The sequence below is a fragment of the Pan paniscus genome, chromosome 9 (genome assembly GCF_029289425.2).
Source record: "Pan paniscus chromosome 9, NHGRI_mPanPan1-v2.0_pri, whole genome shotgun sequence".
In the NCBI taxonomy this organism is placed as follows: domain Eukaryota; kingdom Metazoa; phylum Chordata; class Mammalia; order Primates; family Hominidae; genus Pan; species Pan paniscus.
The window spans coordinates 115,255,638-115,283,613 of NC_073258.2; the positions used below are offsets into that span (position 1 = coordinate 115,255,638).

General features: G+C 38.2%; 2 protein-coding genes and 1 non-coding gene across 7 annotated transcripts in view; 2 read left to right on the forward strand and 1 right to left on the reverse strand.

Moving 5' to 3' along the window:
- NXPE2 (neurexophilin and PC-esterase domain family member 2) overlaps positions 1 to 27,976 on the forward strand; it is a 222,418-nt gene that overhangs the window by 50,579 nt on the left and 143,863 nt on the right. Inside the window, exons 2-5 of the mRNA XM_063608269.1 lie at positions 14 to 170; positions 9,177 to 9,266; positions 11,532 to 11,578; positions 23,214 to 23,336. The gene's annotated coding sequence lies outside the window, so the exon portion shown is untranslated. The remainder of the gene's footprint in view (positions 1 to 13; positions 171 to 9,176; positions 9,267 to 11,531; positions 11,579 to 23,213; positions 23,337 to 27,976) is intronic.
- NXPE1 (neurexophilin and PC-esterase domain family member 1) overlaps positions 42 to 27,976 on the reverse strand; it is a 46,723-nt gene continuing 18,788 nt past the window's right edge. For 3 of the 5 annotated variants that reach the window (XM_055094861.3, XM_055094862.3, XM_063608266.1), the window contains 4 exons: positions 12,729 to 13,462; positions 10,394 to 10,455; positions 5,437 to 5,649; positions 1,414 to 5,062 (listed from right to left, as the gene is read on the reverse strand). In XM_055094861.3, coding sequence (XP_054950836.1) covers positions 4,527 to 5,062; positions 5,437 to 5,649; positions 10,394 to 10,455; positions 12,729 to 13,462 — 1,545 coding nt within the window. In that variant the 3' untranslated portion in view covers positions 1,414 to 4,526. Of the gene's footprint in view, positions 713 to 1,413; positions 5,063 to 5,436; positions 5,650 to 10,393; positions 10,456 to 12,728; positions 13,463 to 27,976 lie in introns of those variants that run through there. The other 2 variants (XM_055094864.2, XM_055094863.2) reach the window with 2 other exon arrangements.
- Positions 9,683 to 9,786, forward strand: LOC112441304 (small nucleolar RNA U13). Its single transcript, XR_003029239.1, has one exon. It is a non-coding gene; the product is annotated as a small nucleolar RNA U13 (small nucleolar RNA).

The window sequence follows — 27,976 nt, forward strand, 5'->3', positions numbered from 1 at the left end:
TGTCATGTTCTAGATACACAGAGATACAGCATCACTTATTTGACAAATATTTATTGCTTGCTACTATGTGCTGGGCCCAGTGCTAAGGACTAAAGATGAATAAAATGGTTCCAATCATGGAGCTGGGATCACAGCTGTGCATCTCCATGAAGGATGCTTCCTCCACTCTGGTGAGTTGGAAGAGAATAGAGAAACCAGAGGTTGGGGGTCAGGAAGTAAGGGGAGAAGGAGGCTTGGTGGGAAACTGACATCAAGGTGGCACACAGACCATTTAGGGGCCTTCATAAACCATGCCCTGATGGAGGTCCCAGCTGCACCCCTGGTGGCTCTGCTCCCACAGCTTTGCATCTGCTAGTCCTCCTCTTTGTTATAGCCACACAAGTACCAGGGGGAGGCACATGCCATGGATTACAAAGTGACCCTTAGGAATGCTGGGAACAGGTTCACAAGGTGCATAGGTGCCTGGATGTCTTGGCTTCCTGTGAGGTTGGAGCAGGCTCTGTAGTACGCGATGATGGGACTTAAGTGTTCCCACCCTCTGGGTATAAATTTTGGGTTGAATGTGGCTGTCTGCTGTTTGGTGCTTATCTTCACACCAGCACTCCTTTTTCCTTACCAAGAGCTGCAATTAACACAATTCAGGCTTTGAGACCAGAAACAGTGGCGGGAATCACTGTGCTCAGCAACATCTGCCTTGCCTCTCGGAGATCTGCTGAGAGGTACAGAAAACTTTAGGATTAGCTCAGCACATTCAGCCCCACAGCCATTGCTCTGTGCTCTAAGTGTTATACCTTTAGGCTGTAAAACATGCCTAGATAGCCAAAGGGCCACATGGAATATTTCAATGAAGGAAAATCCTATCTTTAAAGAAGATGCTGCCAGCTACCAGCCTCAGGTGAAGACTGGAAAAATAAACCTTGACAAAAAGGGAATGTTTTTACTGTATGTAAGAGCACCTTGTTTTTGTGAATGGGGTTCTTGTCTGGATGTCTGAAGATCTTTTGGATATATTTGGAAATTGAAATCTTAATTGTTGGAAATTGAATAGATAGAAGGGGGAATTGAGAAATGGGGAGACCATCACTTTGCTCTGAGGTATCCTTTGCTCTGTGGTGACACCTCAAGAGTGTCAAAAATCTTGACTCATCCAGGGAAGGGCTGTGAATTAACAGAAGTGTTTTTGGGGAATAAAAAGGAAGCTTTTAACTCTGTGTTTGCAAATTTACTTACCTCAGCCCAGGAAGGTTAAATGTAAGTTAATTTGCACTTATATTGGATACAAGGTGAGAGAACTAGAAATTAATTTCTTGAGTTTACTGTGAAATTTTGAACATTTACATATTCATGCTATAAAGAAGTATTTCCCTAGTTAATTTCATGCAAAGTGACAGCTTTTTCAACATATTTAGCATATCAACAAACCACTTTTATTAGTAATGACAGGCGTATTAATAACAGGGACAAGATTTCCAGATTTCCTTTTCTTATAAGACCACAACCATTATTAACCCCAAGAACAAAACCAGAATGTCTAGGCATAATGTGACCAAGGTTGCCGATGGGGTGACAAAATTGACCCCACAATCTTGAGAAACACAGCCACACACCTTTTATGAGCCTTTTATATGACAGATGTTAAATTTGGATAACCATTTTTCAAATTATACATATTTTTCTAAAGATACTTTACAGAAAATGCTTTCCCCCCAGTTTGGCAAAAAGGTTCATTCTGTGAGCCCACTGAATTCGTATTAATAATAAAGTACATTTCACTATCATATGCTGTTCTCTCATTGTTCTATCCCATTAACACTTATTCCTGGTTGTAGATTCTGGAGCTTTCTAAAGAGATGGTAAAACCTCTTTCTAAAGAGATGGTAAATGTTTTAATAAAGTTCACTTTGGGGGAAAAAGAAGCAAAACTTAGTCTCTTTCCTCAAGATGTTTACAAGCTATTAGAGATAACAGATACTTTTAAAAATACATGTTTTTGTTTCTTTTATGGAGTAAATGACAAAACACTGTGGAAACATTATTCTTTCTCGGGGTGTCAGGGAAAGCTTCACAGAAGAATAATTCAATCTGGTTTTAAAGGGTGATTGGGAGTTTGACAGGTGGAAGGAGGGGCAGGAGGGCATTCTAGTCAGAAGGAGCAGCGTGTAGAGTGGTGCAGAGGCTTCAGAGACTGATGTATTTGAACACGTATTTGTCTTGTGTGTGGGACATTTAAAGAAATTTATGTATGTATCTTTTATTTTTTATTGCATACATTTAAGGTAAACAGTGTGATGTTTTGATATACATATGCATAGTGAAATGATTACTGTAGTCAGTATATTAACATATTCATCACTGAACAATTACCTTTTGTTTGTTTGTTTGTTTTTTGAGACAGAGTCTCGCTCTGTAGCCCAGGCTGGAGTGCAGTGGTGCCATCTCGGCTCACCGCAAGCTCCGCCTCCCGGGTTCACGCTATTCTCCTGCCTCAGCCTCCTGAGTGGCTGGGACTACAGGCGCTCGCCACCGTCCCCCGCTAATTTTTTTTTGTATTTTTAGTAAAGACGGGGTTTCACTGTGGTCTCGATCTCCTGACCTCGTGATCCTCCCGCTTCGGCCTCCCAAAGTGCTGGCATTACAGGCGTAAGCCACTGTGCCTGGCCACAATTACCTTTTTAATTGAGGTAGAATACCTAAAATCTAGTCTCTCAGCAAATTTTCCATATACAATATTAACTGTAGTTCTCATGCTGTACATTAGCTCTCTAGACATTCATCCAATAGAACTGCAAGTTTGTACCCTTTGACCTACATCTGCCTGTTTTCTCTTCCTCCCAGCCTGGATAACTACCATTCTACCCTGTTTCTATGTGTAGTTTTTAAGTTCCATATATAAGTGAGATCAAGCAATATTTTTCTTTCAGTATTATTTCTTTCCTTCAATATTGTTATTTTACTTAGCATAACGTCCTCCAGGTTCACCCATGTTATTGCAAATATAGCAGCATCTCCTTTTGTAAGGCTGAGTGATATTCCATTGTACATATATACTGCAAATTATTTATCTGTTCATCTATTGATGGGCACTTATGTTGTTTCTCTGTCTTGGCTATTGTGAATAATGCTGCAGTGAGCATGAGAATGCAGATATCTCTATGAAGTGCTGATTTCATTTCCTTTGGGATACTCAGCAGAGGGATTGCTGGGTCATATGGTAGTTCTGTTTTTAGGGGAACTGCCATACTGTTTTCCATAATGGCTGTACCAACTTACATTCCCACCAAGAGTGTATGAGAGTTCCCTTTGTGTGTGAAAATATTACCATCTCCTCATTTTTAGCAGGCACCTATATATACTGATGACTTCCAAATTGAGCATCTTTCTTACAGATCTCGCTCCTTCATAGGTGGTGTTGTATACTTTACATTGCATCAAATCATGTAGGACATAATGACCAGTTGTCCTGCTGTTATAAAGCTTTAAAATTAATAAAGCTAAGTTTGAGCAGTGGATTCAGAAGTGACAGCCTGCTATATCCATAGTAAAGTTCCAATCAAACCTTTTAAAAAAGTTCATTCACTGATGATCTCTGCCTTACTTACTTATTTGAGTAGAAGTTTTTAAATGGTGCTTTCCTAATTCTGTCATTCTTTCTGTATTCATTAGCTGTAATTCTTCCAAAAAGAAGAAATTTCCCTTATCTATTAGGGTTATTGATTTTCTCTTTAACAGGAAAGAGGATAAATGTTCATATATTTCCCTTTTGTTGCCAATTTTCAAAATAAGGGTTTACCCAACTCCACTTACGACACATGAGAGATTTTGCTTTTATTCTTGCATGTCTCTTTTTGTATTGTTATGACCTCATGGATTTTATATATTATGTATTTCAATTAACTGCAGTCATTCGTCTTTTTGATGCTAAAACTAATCTATCTATGGCCAATGAAGAGACTCCTTTGGGTTACCTCCTCTGTTCCATGATATGATTCCATTTGTCTTTGATTATTTGCTTTCTGGCATAACAAGATATCCAGGCTCATGGTATATATATTTTCTGTTCCAGTCCTGGAATCAGCCTTCCCTTCAAGGATGCCTCTTTTCTTTTATTGAGGAAGGGTTCTTAGACATCACAGTCAGGGTGCTAGGAGTGATTATTGCTAATGGGTTATCATTGCTCCTAGGCCTTTTCAATAGACAGAGCTAGGAAATATCTATATTGGAAATAGAAAGCATCATGAATTTGTACAGATATTTTCAAATCAGCTTAATAACATGGCTTTTAAAAAACTTCTTTAATATTTTAAACAAGCATCAGAACCAGGCATGGTATAGTCATTCTTCATGTCTGATTCTCTTGGTTTTGCATCCCTTATCAGTTGTCATTGTCCTTACATAGCCTTCCTCCCCAAACAGATTCTTTTAAATTTATTTTCCTTAGTTCCTAAAATGAGTAAAACTTACTTTACAATACATGTGGGATTATGTGCAGAGATTGGTTCCTAGTGATTTTGTGTAGTATTTATCCCTTAGCAAATGTAGTTTAAGAACATGTTAATCTGATTTCCAATCACATGATCAGGTGGGTGGATAGTATCAGTGCCATATGCAATGGTCATGTCCCAGGCATCAATGATGCCCACGTTGAGGTCTTTGAAAATATCCTTCATGATAAGATAGTGAATATAACCATGGAAGTCTCCAAACCTCTCTGTCTCTATGTGCATCTCCCTGATGTTTTCTGTCTTAATAATCACTTTAGTGGTTGGGCTTCTTAGGAACAGCCTTTCAATAGCCTTTCGAACACCGATGGCCCTGCGAATAAAAATGTCAATGGGAAATGGTCTAAAGTGCTGGCCAAAGGTGATGACGATGGCTGTGTTTTTGTCACCTGATAGCCGGTCAATTTCCCGAGGGATATAATCATGATCTATCAGAGAGTAGAGCTGGAAAGTGACGAAGGGATAGCTATGTTTTTTCCATTGAATCTGAGTGTGTCTTTCTGCATCCAGAAGCAAATGTTTCTTAAAGATTCCAGTTTCATGAAGATCAAAAAACTTCAGTGCTGATAAAAAAAAAATAGATGTTTTAAATAGAAGATAATGGTTAATATTCATGAAAAAGAATGTCCTATCATTTAAAATACCCACCCCACCTAGATAATTGCTCACTGGAGCCTTTCTACTCTCTAGGGTACAGTACCCCCAGTTCATACATGTAAAATGTCAATCAAAAATGTAAAGTTTTCACTGGAATTTTAAAAGAAGACCAACATTTCTTATGAAAGAAGGAATAAAATACATTTTAAATGTAAAGGTTCAAATCCAGAAAGCCAAATGAAGTAAAAAACAAAATAGCTCAAAAGACAGAATAGAGACCTCATTAAAAGTACTTTAAAACCAGCCTGAATTTCTAAGAGAATATAAAGTAACTACCTACTTTTTACAACTTTGGGGAAGTAGTAGATCCACTGACGTAGCGTAGAGTCTCCCAGGAGGTAAATGAGTTTGCCTTTCAAACAGCCATTTATCTTAATTGTGTCTAACTGAACCTGGTTGCAAAATGTTGTTATCCATTTTCCTTGTAAAGTATAACCACCAGGGACGGGAGGCTTCATTCCAACTTGGCATTTCTCTTCTATTTTTTCACTCTCTGGTAACAAAGACACTCGTAAATGATTTTATTGGCATAAGTTAGACATCTAGCCTTCTTTCCTGGTCCTTCATTTTCTTGCTCTCTTTCCCCCTTCCTGTAATGCCTATTTCCTTTTTCTGTCCCTTTCTAGTCCTATTCTTTGATCATTAGCTTTGCTTCAGGCACTTCTTCTTATTCCTTTAAGAGATTTTGAGTCATCTTGCCTTCTGTCTAATTCCTTTTCTCCTATATTTGGTCATTAGCTAAATCTTGACGTTCTATCCTTTCTTTGACGTTCTATCCTTTTTTCCTGACTCTGTGGTGACTTCTTTGTCTCTTACCCAAATGATGTTAGTGGTCTGCCAGTTGGTGCCGCTGTATAAAATTCTTTACCTTTGTTTCATTAATGAAGGAATGAATAATCTTAATTTTTCCGTGTTCAAAAAATGGCTTAAAATATGTACATTAAATATAAAAACCTCAAATAGTATAATAGTCACCTAGCTTGACAATTTTTTGTAAAACCAGACTTTGCTAAAAGCAACATGCAACATCCAATACAAACCAATATTCTGAGATAATCCAGGAAGTTTCACTAGAGTTTCAGGCTCTGTTTGCGCATAGTCTGCCTTCCATTACAGGTAGGTAGCAGTGCAGCAAATGTCTTGTTATGGCATAACAAAGGGCATCCAATTTCTCCTGTCATGTTTCCTTACCACTCTCTATGCTGCCATCCCATCACTGAGCCAATGCCTTGTATTTTAGGATTTGTTATATCAGGACTTCTATACTGATACTACGTTCTGTATGAGATAGGAAACCAGTTTGAATGCTGTAAGAAAGACCAAGATAATAATGACTTAAAAATAAAAGATTATTTCTGTCTCACATAACAGGCCTGGAGTGAGAAGGCCAGGGCTAATATGCCATTGCATGGTGTCAGGGACTCTTGTTCCTTCTATGTTGTGGCTATGACATTCTTACTGTGTGGCTTTAATCTCATGGTCTAATTTGGCTCTTGCCATTCTCACATTATATCTAAAGTTCGGCTAGTAGTAAGGGAAGAAATGGATAGGGAGGGCCCGTTGTTTTGCTTTTAAAGCATGACCTAGAAGTTTCCCACTCACACTCCCGGAAAAAACTTAGTCATGGCCACAACTAGATATAAGAAAGGATAGCCATGGGTCTAGCCACAAACTGGTTTCTATTACTAAAGAAGGAGAAGGCAGTGAATATTGGGGAACCATCAGCAGTTTCTGCTTTACCCTCCTTGCTTAGTTCCTCAGAGGCCTTGCAGTCTCTGGCTGCCTATGTCCACAGAATAGTGCATCATTACATGGTTGTATTGTATTTGTAACCTATGGATAAAGTGGTAAAACGGTGCTGGTGGCAGAATTGGAAAGTGCACCTGGAATAGCTCTTAAGTCCTGGTGATTTGGCTTACTAAAGGGAGTTTGTATAATCCTATAATTATGTTGGAATTACAGTGTGATATTGATGGGTTTCTATGAGGCTTGATAGCATTGCACCCTAGATGATTGAATACCATGACCCTGGAAACTTGAGATTCATAGTTATTAAGTATTCTTTATCCTAATAATGTACTGGCACACTTTGCTGAGAACATAGCCTTTAAGTGTATTGTTGTAAACCCTATGTTGTGTAATATTTGTGTGTCAGGTATTCATTTTGCCATGTCTCAAACTTATAACAAATTTGCTTATGATTACTCTTACATGTTTATTTTACTTAATAGTTTTAGAATAAGCTTGAGCATTTTGAACAGTATGTGGGTAATAATATCAGGATTCTGTATATCAGGCAAAAGCAACTCCATTTTAGATGCTAATCTGCTATGTTGGCTCCTGATTAACCCCGGTTTATCTAGTGTTTCTTGTATAACAACAGATAATTATGGTAAATCTTGCCCGTAGGTCAAACAGCCTTGGTGGTATTGTACTTCAATTGTCCTGTATATCCCATCTGAACCACCCTTCCCTTATGCTCTGTAAGCCCTAGGTCTGGGGGTAATGGTGTGGAGATCCACCATCTTCTCTCAACAATGGAGACATAAACATGGCTTCTGCTTGTAAGTCCCTACTAAATGTTTCGAGAAACTGGATGTGTCAGACTCTTTTGTGGCCTCTCAGCTTCCTCAAACTTTGGGAGTAGGTTTGCATAGATCTGCCCACTGAGAAATAGATTCCATTATATTTTTTATTAGATAGGGAGACTAATAGTCCCCCAAAGATATCCACATCCTAATTCTTAAAACCTGTGAATATGTTGAAGCAGAAGATATAAAAAGAAAAACAAGTTTTCCTGTACTAGGCTGACCCACTCTAAGACCCAGGGAAGGGCAGGGCTCTGTTGAGGCTTTGGTAGCATTATCAGCAGAGCTGGGTCCCAGAAGGGATGGGCTTCAGAGTCTCTCCCTCCCATCCCAAAGCAAGGTTGGGAAAAACAAGTTTTTCTCATTCAGCTTCCCCCTTCCCCCCTTACTATTCTTAAAATTATCTTTGCAAGTTTTGTAAGTGCCTGTTTTTCCCTTCTGTGCAGCACAGCGAAGGTCACAACATATGCCTGAGTTGCAACACCTGGCTTGAGTTGTAAAACCTGTCACTGTTTGATAAACTGCCTTTGTTCTGCTTCTGTAAGCTTGCTTGCCCGCCCTGTAGGTTTTGCACCATTTAGTGAAGTGTATATTCAAGCTAGCCAATACCCTTTCAGGTACATGTATAAGAGTCAAGCCCTGTCTTTGTTCGGGGCTCAGCCTTTGGAAGTTAATCCACTGGGCAGGTAGCCACCTAAATAAAATCCTCTTATTCCATCCATTGGTCTCTCCTGTCCCTTAATTCCCACAACAATGTTGCCTTTTCCAGATATGACCAGGGTATGGCCTTTGAGATGGAGAGACTATCCTGGATTACATGGGTAGGCCCAATCTAATGTCATTGGTCCTCAAAAGTGGAAGAGGGAGGCAGAAGAGTGGGTCAAAGATGTGACAGGAAAACTTGACCCTCTGCTGTGGCTTTGAAGATAGAGGAAGAGGGCTGCAAGGAATGTGGGCAGCCTTAAAAACCTGGAATAAGCAAAGGAACAGATTCTCCCCTGGAGCCTCCAGGAAGGAACATGCTCCTGCTCTACCTTGGGATTAGCTCAATGAGACCAGCATTGGACATCTGGACTACAGACTATAAGATGTTATATTTTTGTTTTTAAAGCCACTTTATTATAGCAGCAATAAGAAAATGATACATAGACAACTGACATTCTTTTAAATATAAAGTCATCCCATCTAGAGACAGTGTTTTTTCCTTCTATTTATATGAATTTTATTTTATATTCCTTAGTGACTTTTTAAATTGCCTTTCTGCAGATCATGCTTTTGTTAAATTGTGAATTTGCATTTTAAACCACAAAGTGGATCATACCACTCTCTTCCTCAGTTGGTTTCTGTGGCTTTCAAGTCTACTGAATAATCACTGAAATCCTCAGCATGACACTTGAGAACCTTCATGATTAGGTTCTTCCTCTCTTTCTAGGCTTATCCTCTGCTGCATTCCACAATATGCTCACCCCATTGGCCTATTGAAGAAGTCCATGATGACTTTGCTCATGACGGGAATTATCAGGTAAAAAGTGTTAGATAAAAAATACAGGACACCGTATTAAATTTGTATTACTTCTAACAAGGAATAATTTTTTAGTGTAAGTATGGTCCATGCAATATTTTCCCCTTTTCTCAATGTATATATGACAGGTAATTAGAAATTACTCATATTCATTTGATTCCCTGTATTATTATTTGCTTAAATCCAGCAACACTACCCATGATCTTTATGAGGTTTCTCTTCTTCATTCTCTGACTACACATATCCTTCAGGACTCAGTCAAATACCAACTTTAACATAAGCTCTTTTGCCTCTTTACTGTCTTCATAGAGTTCGTAGATTGAATGTCTTTCACATTGCAAGCTAACTGAGCATTTATTTTTCTCCATTTGTCCATAATGCCTGATATCTATTCAGTGCTCAGTAAATGTTTGCTGATCCTTTTGTAGTTCAGAATCATGATGATTGGGTTTTCATGCTCATGTGTGAGATGTGCCTCCCTCAAACCTTGTTATGACATCAGCACATTACCCATATGATGTGAGGAAAAATAAATAAATAAACATTTGTGGAATAAATGAATAAATGGTGGCAATAAATTATTATGAGTTGAAGTAAGTATCATGATGGATGTTATCGGTAAACTAAGATAGACTTTATAAAAAGTTGTTTTAAAGCTAAGGTAGTATAAATATTCTTTCATAAGTAACATGGCTTTGTGTTTGTCTTTAAAACATATAATCAGATGAAAGCTCCATATAAAATTGGTAATTGCATCAACTAAATGTTAGGGGGTTATGCCAACAGAGAGTTAGGAAACCAAAACCGAAAGTTTTCCTATTCTGAAGCTGTAGATATCCGTCCTTCAAAGACATTTGCACAGTGCCTAAGACTCTAGGAGATGAACTCTCAGGTTTAAACACGAATGTAGATACTAATACTTTCTCCTTTTGGATATATCAAGATGTAATCTCCTATAAACATTTTGAAATCATTTCCTTGAGTTCATTTCTCCCTTTAAAGTCCAGCATGATTGACATCATAGACATCTGCTAGGAATTGTGCTCCAGGAGAACTACAATTATTTAGGTTAATGCTGATAAAAGTTTCCTCTGAGCATCACCTAACTCAGGACAGAGCCAACTTACTGTTACAATTAGTGACATCAATGTGTTTACGATCCTTCATCATTTCAACTCCCACTTTGGACCTTCAAAAAAAAAATAGAACAATAAATTAGCCTGCTCTCTGCCCACATAACACAGGTGAATCATCTGCTTGTGAGTGAAGGAAAATTTTTAGTTTTCTATAACTGGAAGCTGTTATTATTGTTGTAAATTTTAGATATATTGGGTATTGTAAATGAGTGAGGATTTTGGAAGACTTTCTACCCTGCTGAGAGCACCTGAAGTCCAAAGCAGCTCTACCGATCTGCCACATGTAATCAGTGTGTCCTGGAATTTTAGAATCAAAATATTTATCTAATTTACAAGTTCTCTTCTCTCTTTCTGCTTCCACATCTCCTATTCAAGTTTGCAGAATAGTTTCCTTGGATTACTGTGAGCCTCTAATTGGTCATGCAAGTCTCAGTTTTATCCCACCTAAATTTTTCAATCCGACTGCCAGAGCACCCTTTCTCATTGCAAATCCAACTGCACTACTGCTTACATCCCTTTATTGTCTCCCCATCATGTACCCAAGGAATCCAGCCTTTTTGGGTGGCAGGTAGACCTTTTATCAGAGGGCCTCTGCTTCATTTTTAATCCACATTTCCTGCTATGATTACCTTTGACTTTTCTGACAAACTTGCTTTCTGAAGATCATAAGCTTTATGAAGGAAGGTAATGTGTGTGTCTGGTCCACTGCTGTATCCTTAATATCTATCAAAGTGACTGGCAGAATGTAGTGTTGAATCCGATGTGTTAATAAATGTACCTTACATTTCTTTCCTCCAATTGATGAAAGATCACTCTTCCTGCTTGAAAGCTCTTACTCACACTTTGTTTCAAACCTCTGTATATGGCCATGAAAGTGGAGGAAGGAAGAAAGGGATTAAGGGGAGAATGAGGACCCAGGTGCCAAGTATAACAGATATAAGTGGTACCTGATTTCCTGCTATAGATGTCTCTCCAGGTGCCATCCTGAGAAGAGAAAGGATCAGCATGTTTTCATCCTTACTAGGATTTAGGCATAAGGATGGTTGATGGGTAGGAAGAGATTTGATGAGATGTACCATCAGAGATAAAAGGGAGGGAACAGAAACTTAACTGTGCTTTTACTTTTCAGAAGGGAGCCAGGGACTATAGATCAGGAGCCAAAACTTGGATAATGAGGTAAGATTCTGGAATGCATGTTATTTTGTCATGTTTGGTGCCTACTCTTAGCATATTTTTTTTGAAAGCTTATGGAAAAAAGACTCTAAACTTGACTTTGAAAACTGCTAGAAAGGGATTTCTGTGAACCTAGCATTCTACTCTGTCACCAAGCTGAGGAAAAATAAATCTTCGTGGGGGAAAATAAAAGGGTACTGGCAGAATTGAAAGAGAAAAGGAAATGGACTGAGCCTCTGAGACTTATGCAAAGTTAGCCAATGAGCAAAAGTCTCTGGGACTGATAGATGTCTTAGGGCTTGGCTCACAGTTCTGGGATTTGTGATAACAGATAGTTATCCTTTGCAAATCCTCAAAGTGGCCCATGAAGCGACCCTGATGGTTCATTCTAATCAACAAAGTGGTTTTCAGGTTAGTGGATAACAGGGAAATCAGGAAGTGAGCCTCTGTGAGTCAGGGGAGAAAAGCATGGCATTGCCACAGCCATGATTGATAGAGGAAACATGCTTCCACCCCGGTTTGTGGAGGCCTGTTGAACCAGGGGTTTGCAGGAATCACTAGGTCACAACATGAGGAGTAAGAAGGACTCCTCCACCCTGAGAGGTATATACTGAGGAATATCCGATCATGGGATCAACTGGAGAAAACCAGTAGAAATTGGCTTTTTAGAAAGATCACTCAGTGTAGAGAATGGATTAGAGAGGGTATGACTGCTGGGAGAGAGACCAGTTGGGAAGCTGGTATGGGTAATCTAGATGAGATGATGATGGTGTGAACTTGAATAGCAGCACTGTGCGTGGGGGGAAATGGATCAATGCAAAGATATTTAAGGGGCAAAATTAACAAAATATGATATAGGAGGTGAAGGAGCATGGATGTTATCATACACTTATCAAGGAATCTTTTTTTCAGTGGAACATCTATGAACACATAGAAGAATGGTTATAGCAAAACACATGACTGAATGGGACAATATAGTGAAAATGCAAACTTTGGCCTAGAGTAGTGAGTAGAGGCCCTAAGAAGACAACACATGTCTTACCTTGAGTACAGGAGGCCTCTGAGTCATGCTCAATGTTGCAATGGGCAATGTAGCTCTGACTGGGGCACTTCTCAGGGGACACTTCTCAGTATACATGAAAAGTATACTCACCTGTGGAAAAGGCTGTTTTCCTTGTCTGTAAGATAAGATACCTCTCTATTCCGGGTGGTCATGTAGGTCAGAGCCTCACAGGGCATGTGTTGAGGCTTCATACAATAGAAGGCTTCTTGGTCTCTGTCATCCAGATATTCACAGAGTTCAGCACTTGAGTTTAGGGTCAGGCCACATTCAGTGAAGACATGAGAGGTGCCATTAACAAATTTGCCTTTGTAAATAATTTTATCATAGCCTTGGTTCCTTGCCCTCCAAAGAGCCGACGCCCCTTCACTGGGGTGGATGAGCAGCAGAGACAGGGAGACCTGGCCCTCCCAGAACAGAGTGAAGCTGACCAGGTAGGTACCGTTGTTGAAGTCCATCACCTTTCCTGAAGCACCTGCCATCAGTGCTGGGGAGGACATCCTGGCCCTCAGGAAATCCCCACCATATTGCTTCCTCTTCCCCAAGTGGTCCCTCACCTCCAGTAGGATGTCCAGCTGGTCTCCCCTGCAGTACGTATCTCGAGGGTTGAGGATGGTGGCTGTGCTGTGTGTGGCACTGGTGGTGGTGTTCACGTGGGTGAAAGGTCTGGGTGGGATCTGCTGATCTAGTTTCTCTATGATTTCCTTTATTCTGAGTTCAGTCTCTGTTAGTGGCTTTAATGGTATCAGTGATGTTTTAGGGAATAAGGACTTTGCAGAGTTGTTCCAGTAATGGACGGAGATGGATAAGTTTAGAGCAGACCAAAGCTGAAATGACAAGGATTGTGATATACTATGAAATTAACCTGTCTAATCATTTTTACTTATTATGAGTTTGAATATTTGTTTACAGTGAATATTTGTATAATTGAATTCAATTTGTTACCAAATTGAATATTTGGTAACAAAGTGGCATAATAAACCAAAAGAGAAGAGAAACAAGGAAATGAGATATTATGATGATGATGATATAATATTATTATATATTATTATCAATGTTATTTAAATTGTGACAATTTTGTATAAAATGTAAACATTTACACTTTTACCTCAATATTTTAGAGAATGTCTGAACAGTTGTAGATATATTCAATCCAAAATATATAGCTCAGAGAATAATTATGAACAATAAACTGGTGATGATGTTTACTCTTTCTTTTCATATATGCCTTACATCCAGTAACATCTGTACCTTTTAGTCATGCCTAGTAGTCTTTTTCTCTCCAGCTGTATCATAGTTCAAGCCACCATCATTTATCTCCTGGATTATAGTGGCCACCTCAAGGATGATGACTGTCTTCAGGCTTCAAGGAAGACAGTCCTGCTTTCTCTCCATTTAATTTCCTCTTCTGTTGCTAAACCAGTCCTTTTTAAAGCAAAACTCTATTTGTGTCATCTCCCAACTTAACCCCCTTCAATGGCTTCTTGTAAGTCTTGGGTAAAATCCATTTGTAATATGGATTTTTCTGTGGCCTATTTTCAACTCTAGTTCTTGCTACTCTCTTCTTTGCTTTTGATGTCTTGATAAGACTTCTTTTATTTTTAGGAGCTGACCTTCATGTCTTTCAGCTCTTGCTCTTTACTAATACTTCCTCCTCTTCCTGGATTGCTGAGTATCCTCCGAATTCCCCCAAACCACCTAAACATCTCTTAACTTCTACCTTAGAAATCACTACAACCTCAGAGGTCACTTATGCTTTTGGCACTATACAGTGTTTTATAAGCACTCAAATTTCAGTGATTTTCCAGTCTTGCTGGTAGTCAGAAACACCTGCCAAGCTTTTTTAAAAATATGCACTCTTAGGCTTCAGTCTAGATCAGCTGATTCATAATCACTACATTGTGTTGTCCAGGAGTATGTTTTCTAAAAGCCTCAAAAGCAATCTTAGGATCAGATAGATTTGAGAAGAATGATTATAGACCAGTAGTTGTCAACCCCTCTCACACTTTAGAACACATATAAAGCTTTGAAAAAAATTCAGGCCTGGCTGCACTGCACCCCAGCATTGGGCAATAAAACCCTTGTGATTGGTAACAAACTGGCAGAGTAAGCCAAAGGAGAGGAGAAACAAGACAATGAGATATCATTTAAAAAAGATGAACAGAACCCACGTTGAAGTTTTGAAAAAACCTTGGCAAAGCCAAAAGACAAATCACTGGCAATGCCAACCAAGAAATAGAGATGCAAATAAATGAAATTCCCCCAAAAGAAACTTTTGGTTCTCTGGAAAATATATATCTGGAAAATATAAAAAACTTACATTATAAAATAGATAAAAATACAATATAAAAATAGAATAGAAAATAATCATGTAATATATAACAGTAAGAATAAGAATATAATTGTCATGATGATGAACCTTTTTCTATTTTTCCCACCTCCGCAAGTCACAGGCTGAGATGCTTTTATTGGTGAGTACAGACATCCCTAACTTATATAACAAGGAAAAACAAACCAATTAATTTTATAAGAATGGAATATATTTTATACTAAAACTAGGTAATTATGATACAAGAAAAGTACAGGCCCATTTTATTCATGGAGATGACTTTTAAATTTTCTGTCTCTTTCAGTGTGTATGTGCATATATGCATATACATATAAAAGTATATAAGTAGATTAGATAAATATATACAGGTGTGTGTGCGTTTGTCATGGTTGATTATGAGTGAATTCAGGGTTGTAAAAATGGTTCTAGAATGAAAAATCTTGTAGTATAAGTTATATATTAATGGATTAAAGACAAAATCTCATGATTTTTCACTGTTCTCAGGCTTATCTGATTGGATTGCAGTTGCAATAAAAGGATTTGATGTATTTCAGCATTTACTTAGCATTACAATTCAGTAATAGGAAACCTTAAACATTTTAAAAGTCAAGGAGACAAGGATGTTAGCCACCATTAACTGAATTAATGTTCAACATAATGTTAGAAGTCCTGAACAATAAAATAAAGCAAACAAACAAAAATCCAAGGTATGAGAATGATGGGGGAGAAACAGACTTTTTTTCCCCTTCTTTTCTTTATTTTTTATAGGTGTTGTGACTGTCTACAAAGAAACCAGAGTTAGCAAATTATTAGTATTAAGATAGCAAGAAGCTGAATACAAAACAAACTCACAAACTCAAAAGCATTTAAATTATAGAAAATACAATTGAGAGGGGTGGAGCCAAGATGGCCAAATAAGAACAGCTCCAGTCTACAGTTCCCAGCGTGAGTGACACAGAAGACGGGTGATTTCTGCATTTCCAACTGAGGTACTTGGTTCATCTCACGGGGAGTGCCGGACAGTGGGTGCAGGACAACGGGTGCAGCACACCGTGCATGAGCTGAAGCAGGGCGAGGCATCACCTCACCCGGGAAGCACAAGGGGTCAGGGAATTTCCTTTTCTAGTCAAAGAAAGGGGTGACAGATGGCACCTGGAAAATCGGGTCACTCCTACCCTAGTACTACGCTTTTCCAATGGGCTGCACAAATGGCACACCAGGAGATTATATCCTGCACATGGCTCGGAGGGTCCTACGCCCATGGAGCCTTGCTCACTGCTAGCACAGCAGTCTGAGATCAAACTGCAAGGTGGCAGCAAGGCTGGGGGAGGGGCACCCACCATTGCTCAGGCTTGAGTAGGTAAACAAAGCGCCCGGGAAGATTGAACTGGGTGGAGCCCACCACAGCTCAAGGAGGCATGCCTGCCTCTTTAGGCTCCACCTCTGGGGGCAGGGCACAGACAAAAGACAGCAATAACCTCTGCAGACTTAAATGTCCCTATCTGACAGCTTTGAAGAGAGTAGTGGTTCTCCCAGCAAGGAGCTTGAGATCTGAGAATGGGCAGACTGCCTCCTCAAGTGGGTCCCTGACCCCCAAGTAGCCTAACTGGGAGGCACCCCCAGTAGGGGCAGACTGACACCTCACACGGCCGGGTACTCCTCTGAGACAAAACTTCCAGAGGAACGATCAGGCAGCAGCATTTGCGGTTCACCAATATCCGCTGTTCTGCGGCCACCGCTGCTGATACCCAGGCAAACAAGGTCTGGAGTGGACCTCCAGTAAACTCCAACAGACCTGCAGCTGAGGGTTCTGACTGTTAGAAGGAAAACTAACAAACAGAAAGGACATCCACACCCAAAACCCATCTGTACATCACCATCATCAAAGACCAAAGGTAGATAAAACCACAAAGATGGGGAAAAAACAGAGCAGAAAAACGGGAAACTCTAAAAATCAGAGTGCCTCTTCTCCTCCAAAGGAACGCAGCTCCTCACCAGCAACAGAACAAAGCTGGACGGAGAATGACTTTGACAAGTTGAGAGAGGAAGGGTTCAGAAGATCAAACTACTCTGAGCTAAAGGAGGAAGTTCGAACCAATGGCAAAGAAGTTAAACACTTTGAAAAAAAATTAGACAAATGGATAACTAGAATAATCAATGCAGAGAAGTCCTTAAAGGACCTGATGGAGCTGAAAACCACAGCACGAGAGCTACGTGACGAATGCACAAGCCTCAGTAACCGATGTGATCAACTGGAAGAAAGGGTATCAGCAATGGAAGACGAAATGAATGAAATGAAGCGTGAGGAGAAGTTTGGAGAAAAAAAAATAAAAAGAAACAAAGCCTCCAAGAAATATGGGACTATGTGAAAAGACCAAATCTACGTCTAATTGGTGTACCTGAAAGTGACGAGGAGAATGGAACCAAGTTGGAAAACACTCTGCAGGATATTATCCAGGAGAACTTCCCCAATCTAGCAAGGCAGGCCAACATTCAAATTCAGGAAATACAGAGAACACCACAAAGATACTCCTAGAGAAGAGCAACTCCAAGACACATAATTGTCAAATTCACCAAAGTTTAAATGAAGGAAAAAATGTTAAGGGCAGCCAGAGAGAAAGGTCGGGTTACCCACAAAGGGAAGTCCATCAGACTAACAGCTGATCTCTCCGCAGAAACTCTACAAGCCAGAAGAGAGTGGGGGCCAATATTCAACATTCTTAAAGAAAAGAATTTTCAACCCAGAATTTCATATCCAGCCAAACTAAGCTTCATAAGTGAAGGAGAAATACAATACTTTACAGACAAGCAAATGCTGAGAGATTTTGTCACCACCAGGCCTGCCCTAAAAGAGCTCCCGAAGGAAGCACTAAACATGGAAAGGAACAACCGGTACCAGCCACTGCAAAAACAAGCCAAATTGTAAAGAATATCAAGGCTAGGAAGAAACTGCATCAACTAATGAGCAAAATAACCAGGTAACATCATAATGACAGGATCAAATTCACACATAACAATACTAACTGTAAATGTAAATGGGCTAAATGCTCCCATTAAAAGGCACAGACTGGCAAATTGGATAAAGAATCAAGACCCATCAGTGTGCTGTATTCAGGAAACCTATCTCACGTGCAGAGACATACATAGGCTCAAAATAAAGGGATGGAGGAAGATCTACCAAGCAGATGGAAAACAAAAAAAGGCAGGGGTTGCAATCCTAGTCTCGGATAAAACAGACTTTAAACCAACAAAGATCAAAAGAGACAAAGAAGGCCATTACATAATGGTAAAGGGATCAATTCAACAAGAAGAACTAACTATCCTAAATATATATGCACCCAATACAGGAGCACCCAGATTCATAAAGCAAGTCCTTAGTGACCTACAAAGAGACTTAGACTCCCACACAATGATAATGGGAGACTTTAACACCCCACTGTCAACATTAGACAGATCAACGAGACAGAAAGTTAACAACGATATGCAGGAATTGAACTCAGCTCTGCACCAAGTGGACCTAATAGACATCTACAGAACTCTCCACCCCAAATCAACAGAATATACATTCTTTTCAGCACCATGACAAACCTATTCCAAAATTGACCACATAGTTGGAAGTAAAGCACTGCTCAGCAAATGTAAAAGAACAGAAATTATAACAAACTGTCTCTCAGACCACAGTGCAATCAAACTAGAACTCAGGATTAAGAAACTCACTCAAAACCACTCAACTACATGGAAACTGAACAACCTGCTCCTGAATGACTACTGGGTACATAACGAAATGAAGGCAGAAATAAAGATGTTGTTTGAAACCAGTGAGAACAAAGACACAACATACCAGAATCTCTGGGACACATTCAAAGCAGTGTGTAGAGGGAAATTTATAGCACTAAATGCCCATAAGAGAAAGCAGGAAAGATAAAAAATTGACACCCTAACATCACAATTAAAAGAACTAGAGAAGCAAGAGCAAACACATTCAAAAGCTAGCAGAAGGGAAGAAATAACTAAGATCAGAGCAGAACTGAAGGAAATAGAGACAAAAAACCCTTCAAAAAAATCAATGAATCCAGGAGCTGGTTTTTTGAAAAGATCAACAAAATTGATAGACCGCTAGCAAGACTAATATAGAAGAAAAGAGAGAAGAATCAAATAGTCGCAATAAAAAATGACAAAGGGGATATCACCACTCATCCCACAGAAATACAAACTACCATCAGAGAATATTATTATCACCTGTATGCAAATAAACTAGAAAATCTAGAAGAAATGGATAAATTCCTTGACACATACACTCTCCCAAGACTAAACCAGGAAGAAGTTGAATCTCTGAATAGACCAATAACAGGCTATGAAATTGAGACAATAATTAATAGCTTACCAACCAAAAAAAGTCCAGGACCAGATGGATTCACAGCCGAATTCTACCAGAGGTACAAGGAGGAGCTGGTACCATTCCATCTGAAACTATTCCAATCAATAGAAAAAGAGGGAATCCTCCCTAACTCATTTTATGAGGCCAGCATCATCCTGATACCAAAGCCTGGCAGAGACACAACAAAAAAAGAGAATTTTAGACCAATATCCCTGATGAACATTGAAGCAAAAATCCTCAATAAAATACTGGCAAACCGAATCCAGCAACACATCAAAAAGCTTATCCACCATGATCAAATGGGCTTCAATCCTGGGATGCGAGGCTGGTTCAACATACGCAAATCAATAAACATAATCCAGCATATAAACAGGACCAAAGACAAAAACCACATGATTATCTCAATAGATGCAGAAAGGGTCTTTGACAAAATTCAACAACTCTTCATGCTAAAAACTCTCAATAAATTAGGTATTGATGGGACATATCTCAAAATAATAAGAGCTATCTATGACAACCCCACAGCCAATATCATACTGAATGGACAAAAACTGGGAGCATTCTCTTTGAAAACTGGCAAAAGACAGGGATGCTCTCTCTCATCACTCCTATTCAACATAGTGTTGGAAGTTCTGGCCAGGAAAATGAGGCAGGAGAAGGGGATAAAGGGCATTCAATTAGGAAAAGAGGAAGTCAAATTGTCCCTGTTTGCAGATGACATGATTGTATATCTAGAAAACTCCATCGTCTCAGCCCAAAATCTCCTCAAGCTGATAAGCAACTTCAGCAAAGTCTCAGGATACAAAATCAATGTGCAAAAATCACAAGCATTCTTATACACCAATAACAGACAAACAGAGAGCCAAATCATGAGTGAACTCCCATTCACAATTGCTTCAAAGAGAATAAAATACCTAGGAATCCAACTTACAAGGGATGTGAAGGACCTCTTCAAGGAGAACTACAAACCACTGCCCAATGAAATAAAAGAGTATACAAACGGAAGAACATTCCATGCTCATGGGTAGGAAGAATCAATATCATGAAAATGGCCATACTGCCCAAGGTGATTTATAGATTCAATGCCATCCCCATCAAGCTACCAATGACTTTCTTCACAGAATTGGAAAAAACTACTTTAAAGTTCATATGGAATCAAAAAGCTCACATTCCCAAGTCAATCCTAAGCCAAAAGAACAAAGCTGGAGGCATCACGCTACCTGACTTCAAACTATACTACAAGGCTACAGTAACCAAAACAGCATGGTACTGATACCAAAACAGAGATACAGACCAATGGAACAGAACAGAGCCCTCAGAAATAATGCCGCGTATCTACAATTATCTGATCTTTGAGAAACCTGAGAAAAAGAAGAAATGGGGAAAAGATTCCCTATTTAATAAATGGTGCTGGGAAAATTGGCTAGCCATATGTAGAAAGCTGAAACTGGATGCCTTCCTTACAGCTTATACAAAAATTAATTCAAGATGGATTAAAGACTTAAATGTTAGACCTAAAACCATAAAAACCCTAGAAGAAAACCTAGGCAATACCATTCAGGACATAGGCATGGGCAAGGACTTCATGTCTAAAACACCAAAAGCAATGGCAACAAAAGCCAAAATTGACAAATGGGATCTAATTAAACTAAAGAGCTTCTGCACAGCAAAAGAAACCACCATCAGAGTGAACAGGCAGCCTACAGAATGGGAGAAAATTTTTGCAACCTACTCATCTGACGAAGGGCTAATATCCAGAATCTACAATGAACTCAAACAAATTTATAAGAAAAAAACAAACAACCCCATCAAAAAGTGGGCAAAGGATATGAACAGACACTTCTCAAAAGAAGATATTTATTTATGCAGCCAAAAAACACATGAAAAAATGCTCATCATCACTGGCCATCAGAGAAATGCAAATCAAAACCACAATGAGATATCATCTCACACCAGTTAGAAGGGTGATCATTAAAAAGTCAGGAAACAACAGGTGCTGGAGAGGATGTGGAGAAATAAGAACACTTTTACACTGTTGGTGGGACTGTAAACTAGTTCAACCATTGTGGAAGTCAGTGTGGTGATTCCTCAGGGATCTAGAACTAGAAATACCATTTGACCCAGCCATCCCATTACTGGGTATATACCCAAAGGATTATAAATCATGCTGCTATAAAGACACATGCACACGCATGTTTACTGAGGCACTATTCACAATAGCAAAGACTTGGAACCAACCCAAATATCCAACAATGATAGACTGGATTAAGAAAATGTGGCACATATACACATGGAATACTATGCAGCCATAAAAATTGATGAGTTCATGTCCTTTGTAGGGACATGGATGAAGCTGGAAACTATCATTCTGAGCAAACTATCGCAAGGACAAAAAACCAAATACCTCATGTTCTCACTCATAGGTGGGAATTGAACAATGAGAACACATGGACACAATAAGGGGAACATTACACACCGGGGACTGTTGTGGGGTCGGGGGAGGGGGGAGGGATAGCATTAGGAGATATACCTATTGCTAAATGATGAGTTAATGGGTGCAGCACACCAACATGGCACATGTATACATATGTAACAAACCTGCACATTGTGCACATGTACCCTAAAACTTAATGAATAATAATAATAATAATAATAATAATAATAATAATAATAAAAAGAAAATACAATTGAAGAAGCTCTGTCCTTAATGGAGGTATTTTGAAAACTCTTTTAAGGATATTTTTTAAAGGTCTGAATGAATGGAAAGATTTAACACTTTGAAATGTGGTAAGGCTTAATATGATAAAGTTGTTAATTCTCTCTCAAAAAAATTAAAAATTTTCTGTATTTCTAATTAAATTCTTAAGGTGGGAGGTGGAGTCTGATTAACTGATTCTAAAATTTTAGGGAATATAATCATCTATAAATAGGAACTATTTAAAAAATACTAGCCCTAGTGTAAATTATTGAAATAAAATAGAATTGTAAAGTGCAAAATCAGTCAAATAAACCAGTCAAAAGAAGTAGATACCTTAGAAGCAGACTTGAAGTTTATTATAGGTTAATGGTAACATCAGAAATCAGAAAATTATATTTAGTAAATTGTATCAAGAAAATAGTTTCACTATATTGAAAAAAACCCAAAGATTCCTATCACACAATACATACTAAAGGTCCAAATGCATTAAAGACCTTAATACGAGTATTGTAACTAAAAGTTCAATATAAAGAAATTTATAATTTCCTTATGACCTCACATCAGTAAGTATTTCTTAAATAAGACCTCCAAAGCGATTCTCCTGCCTCAGCCGCCTGAATAGCTGGGATTACAGATGCCTGCCATCATGCCCGACTAATTTTTTCTATTTTTAGTAGAGATGGGGTTTCACCATGTTGGCCAGGCTGGCCTCAAACTCCTGACCTCAAGTGATCTGCCTGCCTCGGCCTCCCAAAGTGCTGGGATTACGGTGTGAGCCACCATGCCCGGGCGATAAATCCAATTTGTTTAGGAGACTGGATAAGTTAAACTTTGTATAGTCATAGAATGAAATACATGCAATTCTCAGACATCATGAACTACATTTACATATAGCAATATGATTAGATTACAAAAAGCAATTTTGAATGAAAAAATAAAGTATGTAAATTAAAATAAATACAAACACTAACTTATAACTATATATCTTCCTAGTCCACATATATACATAAATACATGTATTGAATAAGAATTGAAACACTGAGAAATAACTAGTATGGAATGGGTGCGTATGGGAAAAGAGGAAGGAGAGTATGGCTGGGAAATAATTTTTTTTTAAGTATAACAAAAGAATTCTGTTTCAATATGACCAAGTAACTTGTGACTCTCTTTCAGATCACAATGTTCAACTCTGAACGAAATGCCAAAAACGAGTACCTGAAGGCTAAAGACAGTGAACAAAAGCAGGCAAGTTTTGGTGGGAAGATGAAACTTGGAAGAAGGTGCCATTAAGAAGAGGTAAGTTTCCTGTTTTTGATGTGTTAGCCTGAGGGCAGTCCACTAACAGAGTAGCTAAAACACAATAGAAAGCCATCTTTTTTTTTTTATTTTTGTTTTTTGGCTTGAACAACCTGAGAGCAGAGTCTGCAGCAGCACAGTCACTGGAAGGAGGGGGAAATCCCAGAACAGAGACAGAGAAGGTCATGCTGCAATTTCTGAGTATAAACTTTGCTTAGATCTCTAGCTGACCCCTGAGGCACACCTATGGGGTAGACACAAAGCAATCTGCAGCTAGTCAGAACTCAACTGAGATGTGATTTACTTATAACCACAGGTTGGGTCAGTTTGCAGTTTGAGTTGAATCAAGTTAATTGATTGCCTGCCACAGCAAAAACATCGACACTATTCTGAGGAGTAAAACGGAATCCGTGGTTTCCACAACATAACAGTCACAATTCAAAATTACTCAGCATAGGAGGAACCAGAAAAAGGCAGTCCTTTGCAAAAGATAAGACAATTAATGGAAGCCAACCCTGAGATAACATAGATGTTGGCCTGATCAGACAAGGACTATGAAACAGCTATTATAACTATGCTCTATGAGGTAAAAGAAAATATGTTGTAATGAATGGAAAGATAAGAAATCTCAGCAAGGATGGAGAAATATTTAGAAATGTCGATGAAAAGAGTCAAACTCTGTAAAATATTTGAATAGATTTATTCTGAGCCAAATATGAGCGACCATGACACGTGACATAGCCATCAGGAGGTCCTGAGAACATGTGCCCAAGGTGGTTGGGGTTCAGCTTGGTTATATGCATTTTGGGGAGGCATGAGACATCAATCAAATACATTTGAAAAATACATTGGTTTGTTCCAGAAAGGCAGGACAATTTGAAGTGGGGGGGATGGTGCTTCCAGGCTATAAGTAAATTTAATCATTTCTGGTTGACAATTGGTTGAGTTTGTATAAAGACCTGAGATTAATAGAAGAATTTGAGCAAGATAAAAAATCAGAGCTTAGTCCTCAGAAAGAACCAAACAAATTTTACAGAAGAACCAAACAATATCTGAGATAAAAATATATCTCTTAATTCACTATGCTAAACTGCCTCCCTGCTTCTCAATGTTTATCTGTTAGATCAAGTTTATGTTTATCAATTGTGTTTAGACCTTATCTCCATTTACTAAGTTAAGGTCTTTTTGATTTATAAGTTTCTGAAAGAGGCATAATAGAAATTCCCACTATGGCTGTGGCTATATCAATTTTAGCTTGTAATTCTGACTGTTCCCACTTTTGTATGTTGAGATTTTTTGCTAGGGCCATTCACATTTATGATTATTATATCTGCTTTGTAAATTGTTCCTTATGTAGCATCTCACTTTATCCTTATTTATGTCTTTTCTTAAATTCTATTTTGTTTACTTTTTAACATCAATATTTTGTCAAAATTTGTAGAGTAAAATGTTTAAGAAAATCAAGGAAAGAAAATATGAGCCAGAAATTTTATAAGAAGACAAGCTGACCTTTAATTATAAGAGTCACAGGCAAGTTCTAATGAAAACATTAGAATTCAGGGACTATTTTGCCCAGATCATTCCTAAGGAATCTACTAAATAGCATGAACATTAAACAACAAACATAATTGAAAAGTTTGATATGAGGATTTATGGTAAGGATGAATCATATATTTATTTACAGAAATAAGTCTAAATTATGCTTACAAGGAATAGAGAATAGTATGCAATGGTTGTGTGCTCTGACAATGTAGATACAGTACAACTATAAAAAATTGGTGGGGGAGTGGGGAGAGCTATGAAAAGTAGAATTAGCTTGTCATTTGCCTTATAGTTATTAACTGAAGTAAAAGGACATTACTTCAAATCAGATGTTGAGGAAAAGGGAGAGTTGGGGCAAAAGAGGTTTATAGTTACTTTCAATATTGCTCATTAGAGGGAAGCAATAGTCATTTACCAAGAAAAAAAGTAAAGAAGGGTTATATAATGGATTAAAATAAACATAATCATTAGAACAAAAATATAAACCTCACTAAATCACAGTAAAAAACAAGCAAATAAACTAGACCCTATGAAGACATGAATATATATGATTATAACACTAAACAATATGTCATACTGACACCAAACATATTTACCACATCAATAAATATAAATTAGCTTATCTCACCAATTAAAGTATATTTTCAGGTCAGGTAAAGTGGCTTATGCCTATAATCCCAGCACTTTGGGAGGTTGAGGCAGGAGGATCACTTGAGGCCAGGAGTTTGAGACTAGCCTGGGCAAATATGGCAAGACTGTCTCTACAAAATACATAAAGAAATCACTTTGGGAGGCTGAGGCAGGCGGATCAGTTGAGGTCAGGAGTTTGAGGCCAGCCTGGCCAACATGGTGAAACTCTGTTTACTAAAAATACAAAAATTAGTTGGGCATGGTGGCGGGCAGCTGTAATCCCAGCTATTCAGGAGGCTGAGGCAGGAGAATTGCTTGAACCTGGGAGGCAGAGGTTGCAGTGAGCCAAGATTGCACCATTGCATTCCATGCACTCCAGCCTGGGCAACAGAGCAAGACTCTAATTATACATAATTATATATATTATATATTAGCTAGATGTGGTGGTATGTGCCTGTAGCCCCAGCCACTCAGGAGGCTGAGGCAGGAAGATGACTTGAGCCCGGGGAGCCATGTTTGTGCCACTGCACTCCAGCCTGGGGTACAGAGTGAGACCCTGTTTAAAAAAAAAAAAACTTTTTAGATTGGTTAACAAAGCCAAATCACTGTGGCTTACATAAGAGACATACTTATGGCACAGATTCAGAAAGATTTTTTAACAAAGAAGAATGGTACTTAATAATGAGAGATTAAACACTTCCCCAAGATTGGAACCAGTCAAGAATGTCCTCTTTCACCACTCCTATTCAACAATGTAGTGGAAGTCCTAACTAGTACAATAAAACAAGAAGGAAAAATAAGAGACATACATATTGGAAAGGAAAAAGTAAAGCTGTTTTTATTAACAAATTACATGACTGTCTGCGTAGAATCTACCCAAAGAATCTATAGAAAATTCTTGGAACTACTAAGTAAATATAGCAAGGTTTCAGGACACAAGGTCAATATATAAAATTTAATTGTTTTCCTATATACTAGCAATGAACAATTGGAATTTGAAATTACAAAAAAGAAAACCATTTACAATAGCACCAAAAAAGTGAAGCACTTAAGTATAAATCTAACAAAATATATACAGGATCTGTATGTAGAAAGCTGTGAAACATTAATGGAAGAAATTTTTAAAAATCTAAATAAATGGAGAGAGATTCCATGTTCATGGATTGGACAGACTAAATATTGTTAGGATGTCAGTTCTTCCCAACTTGATTTATTGATTCAATACCATTTCAATAAAAATCCCAGCAATTTTTTTGTAGCAATCAACAAACTGACTGAAATTTTATATGGAAAGGTAAAGGAACCAAAATAACCCAATTCTGAGAAAGAAGAACAAAATGGGAAAAATCTCATTGTCCCACTTCAAGGCTTATTACAAAGCTGCCGTTATCAAGACAATGCAGTGTTGGTGAAAGAATGAACACATTAATCAAGGGAACATAATAGAAAGCCAATAAACAAATGCATACAAATATTATCAACTGATTTTTGACATAGGCACAAAGGCAATTTGATGGAAAAATGAGTCTTTCCAGCAAATAGTGCTGGAACAATTAGACGTTCATACATAAAAAAATGAGCCTAGACACAGACTTCACAATTGACAGAAAAGTTAACTCTAAATGGATCACAGACCTAAATAAATATAAAATCTAAAATTTCTGGAAGAAAACACACATGAAAGTCTGTGTGAACTTGAGCTGTTGATGAGGTTTTAGAAATAATATAAAAAGCACAATCCATGAAAGAAAAACTGATAAGTTAGATTTTATTAAAAATTAAAGCTTCTGCCCTGTGAAAGACACTGTTAAGAGGATGCAGAGATAAGCCATAGAGTGTGAGAATATATTTTAAAAACACTTATCAGGTAAAGGACTTCATCTAGAATATACAAAGAACTCTTAAAACTCAATAATAAGAGAAAACAATTTTAAAATGTGCAAAAGATCTGAATGGACATCTCACCAAAGAAGAGATATGCATTACAACTAAATATATAAAAAAGACAATTTTATTCGTCAGGGAGACAAATTAGAACAGCAATGAAATACTAATACATATCAATTAGAATGGCTAAAATTTAAAAAAAAACCTGACAATACCAGTTGCTGGTGAGAATGTAGAGCAGTAGGATTCTCACTCATTGCTGGTGGGAATCCAAAATGGCACAGCTACTTTGAAAGACACTTTGATAATATCTTATAAAGCTAAACATAGTCTTACCATTCAATATAGCAGTTTTTCTCCTGTATACATATCCAGTTGACTTGAATGCTTATGTCCACACAAATACCTGCACATGAATGTTTATAGCAGCTTTGATCATAGTTGCCCAAAACTGGAAGCAACCAAGAGGTCTTCAGTAGGTGAATATAGATAAACAAATTGTAGTACATTGATACAGTGGGACAATATTTAGCAATAAGAAAAATGAGCTATCAATCCATGCAACAACATAGGTGAATCTT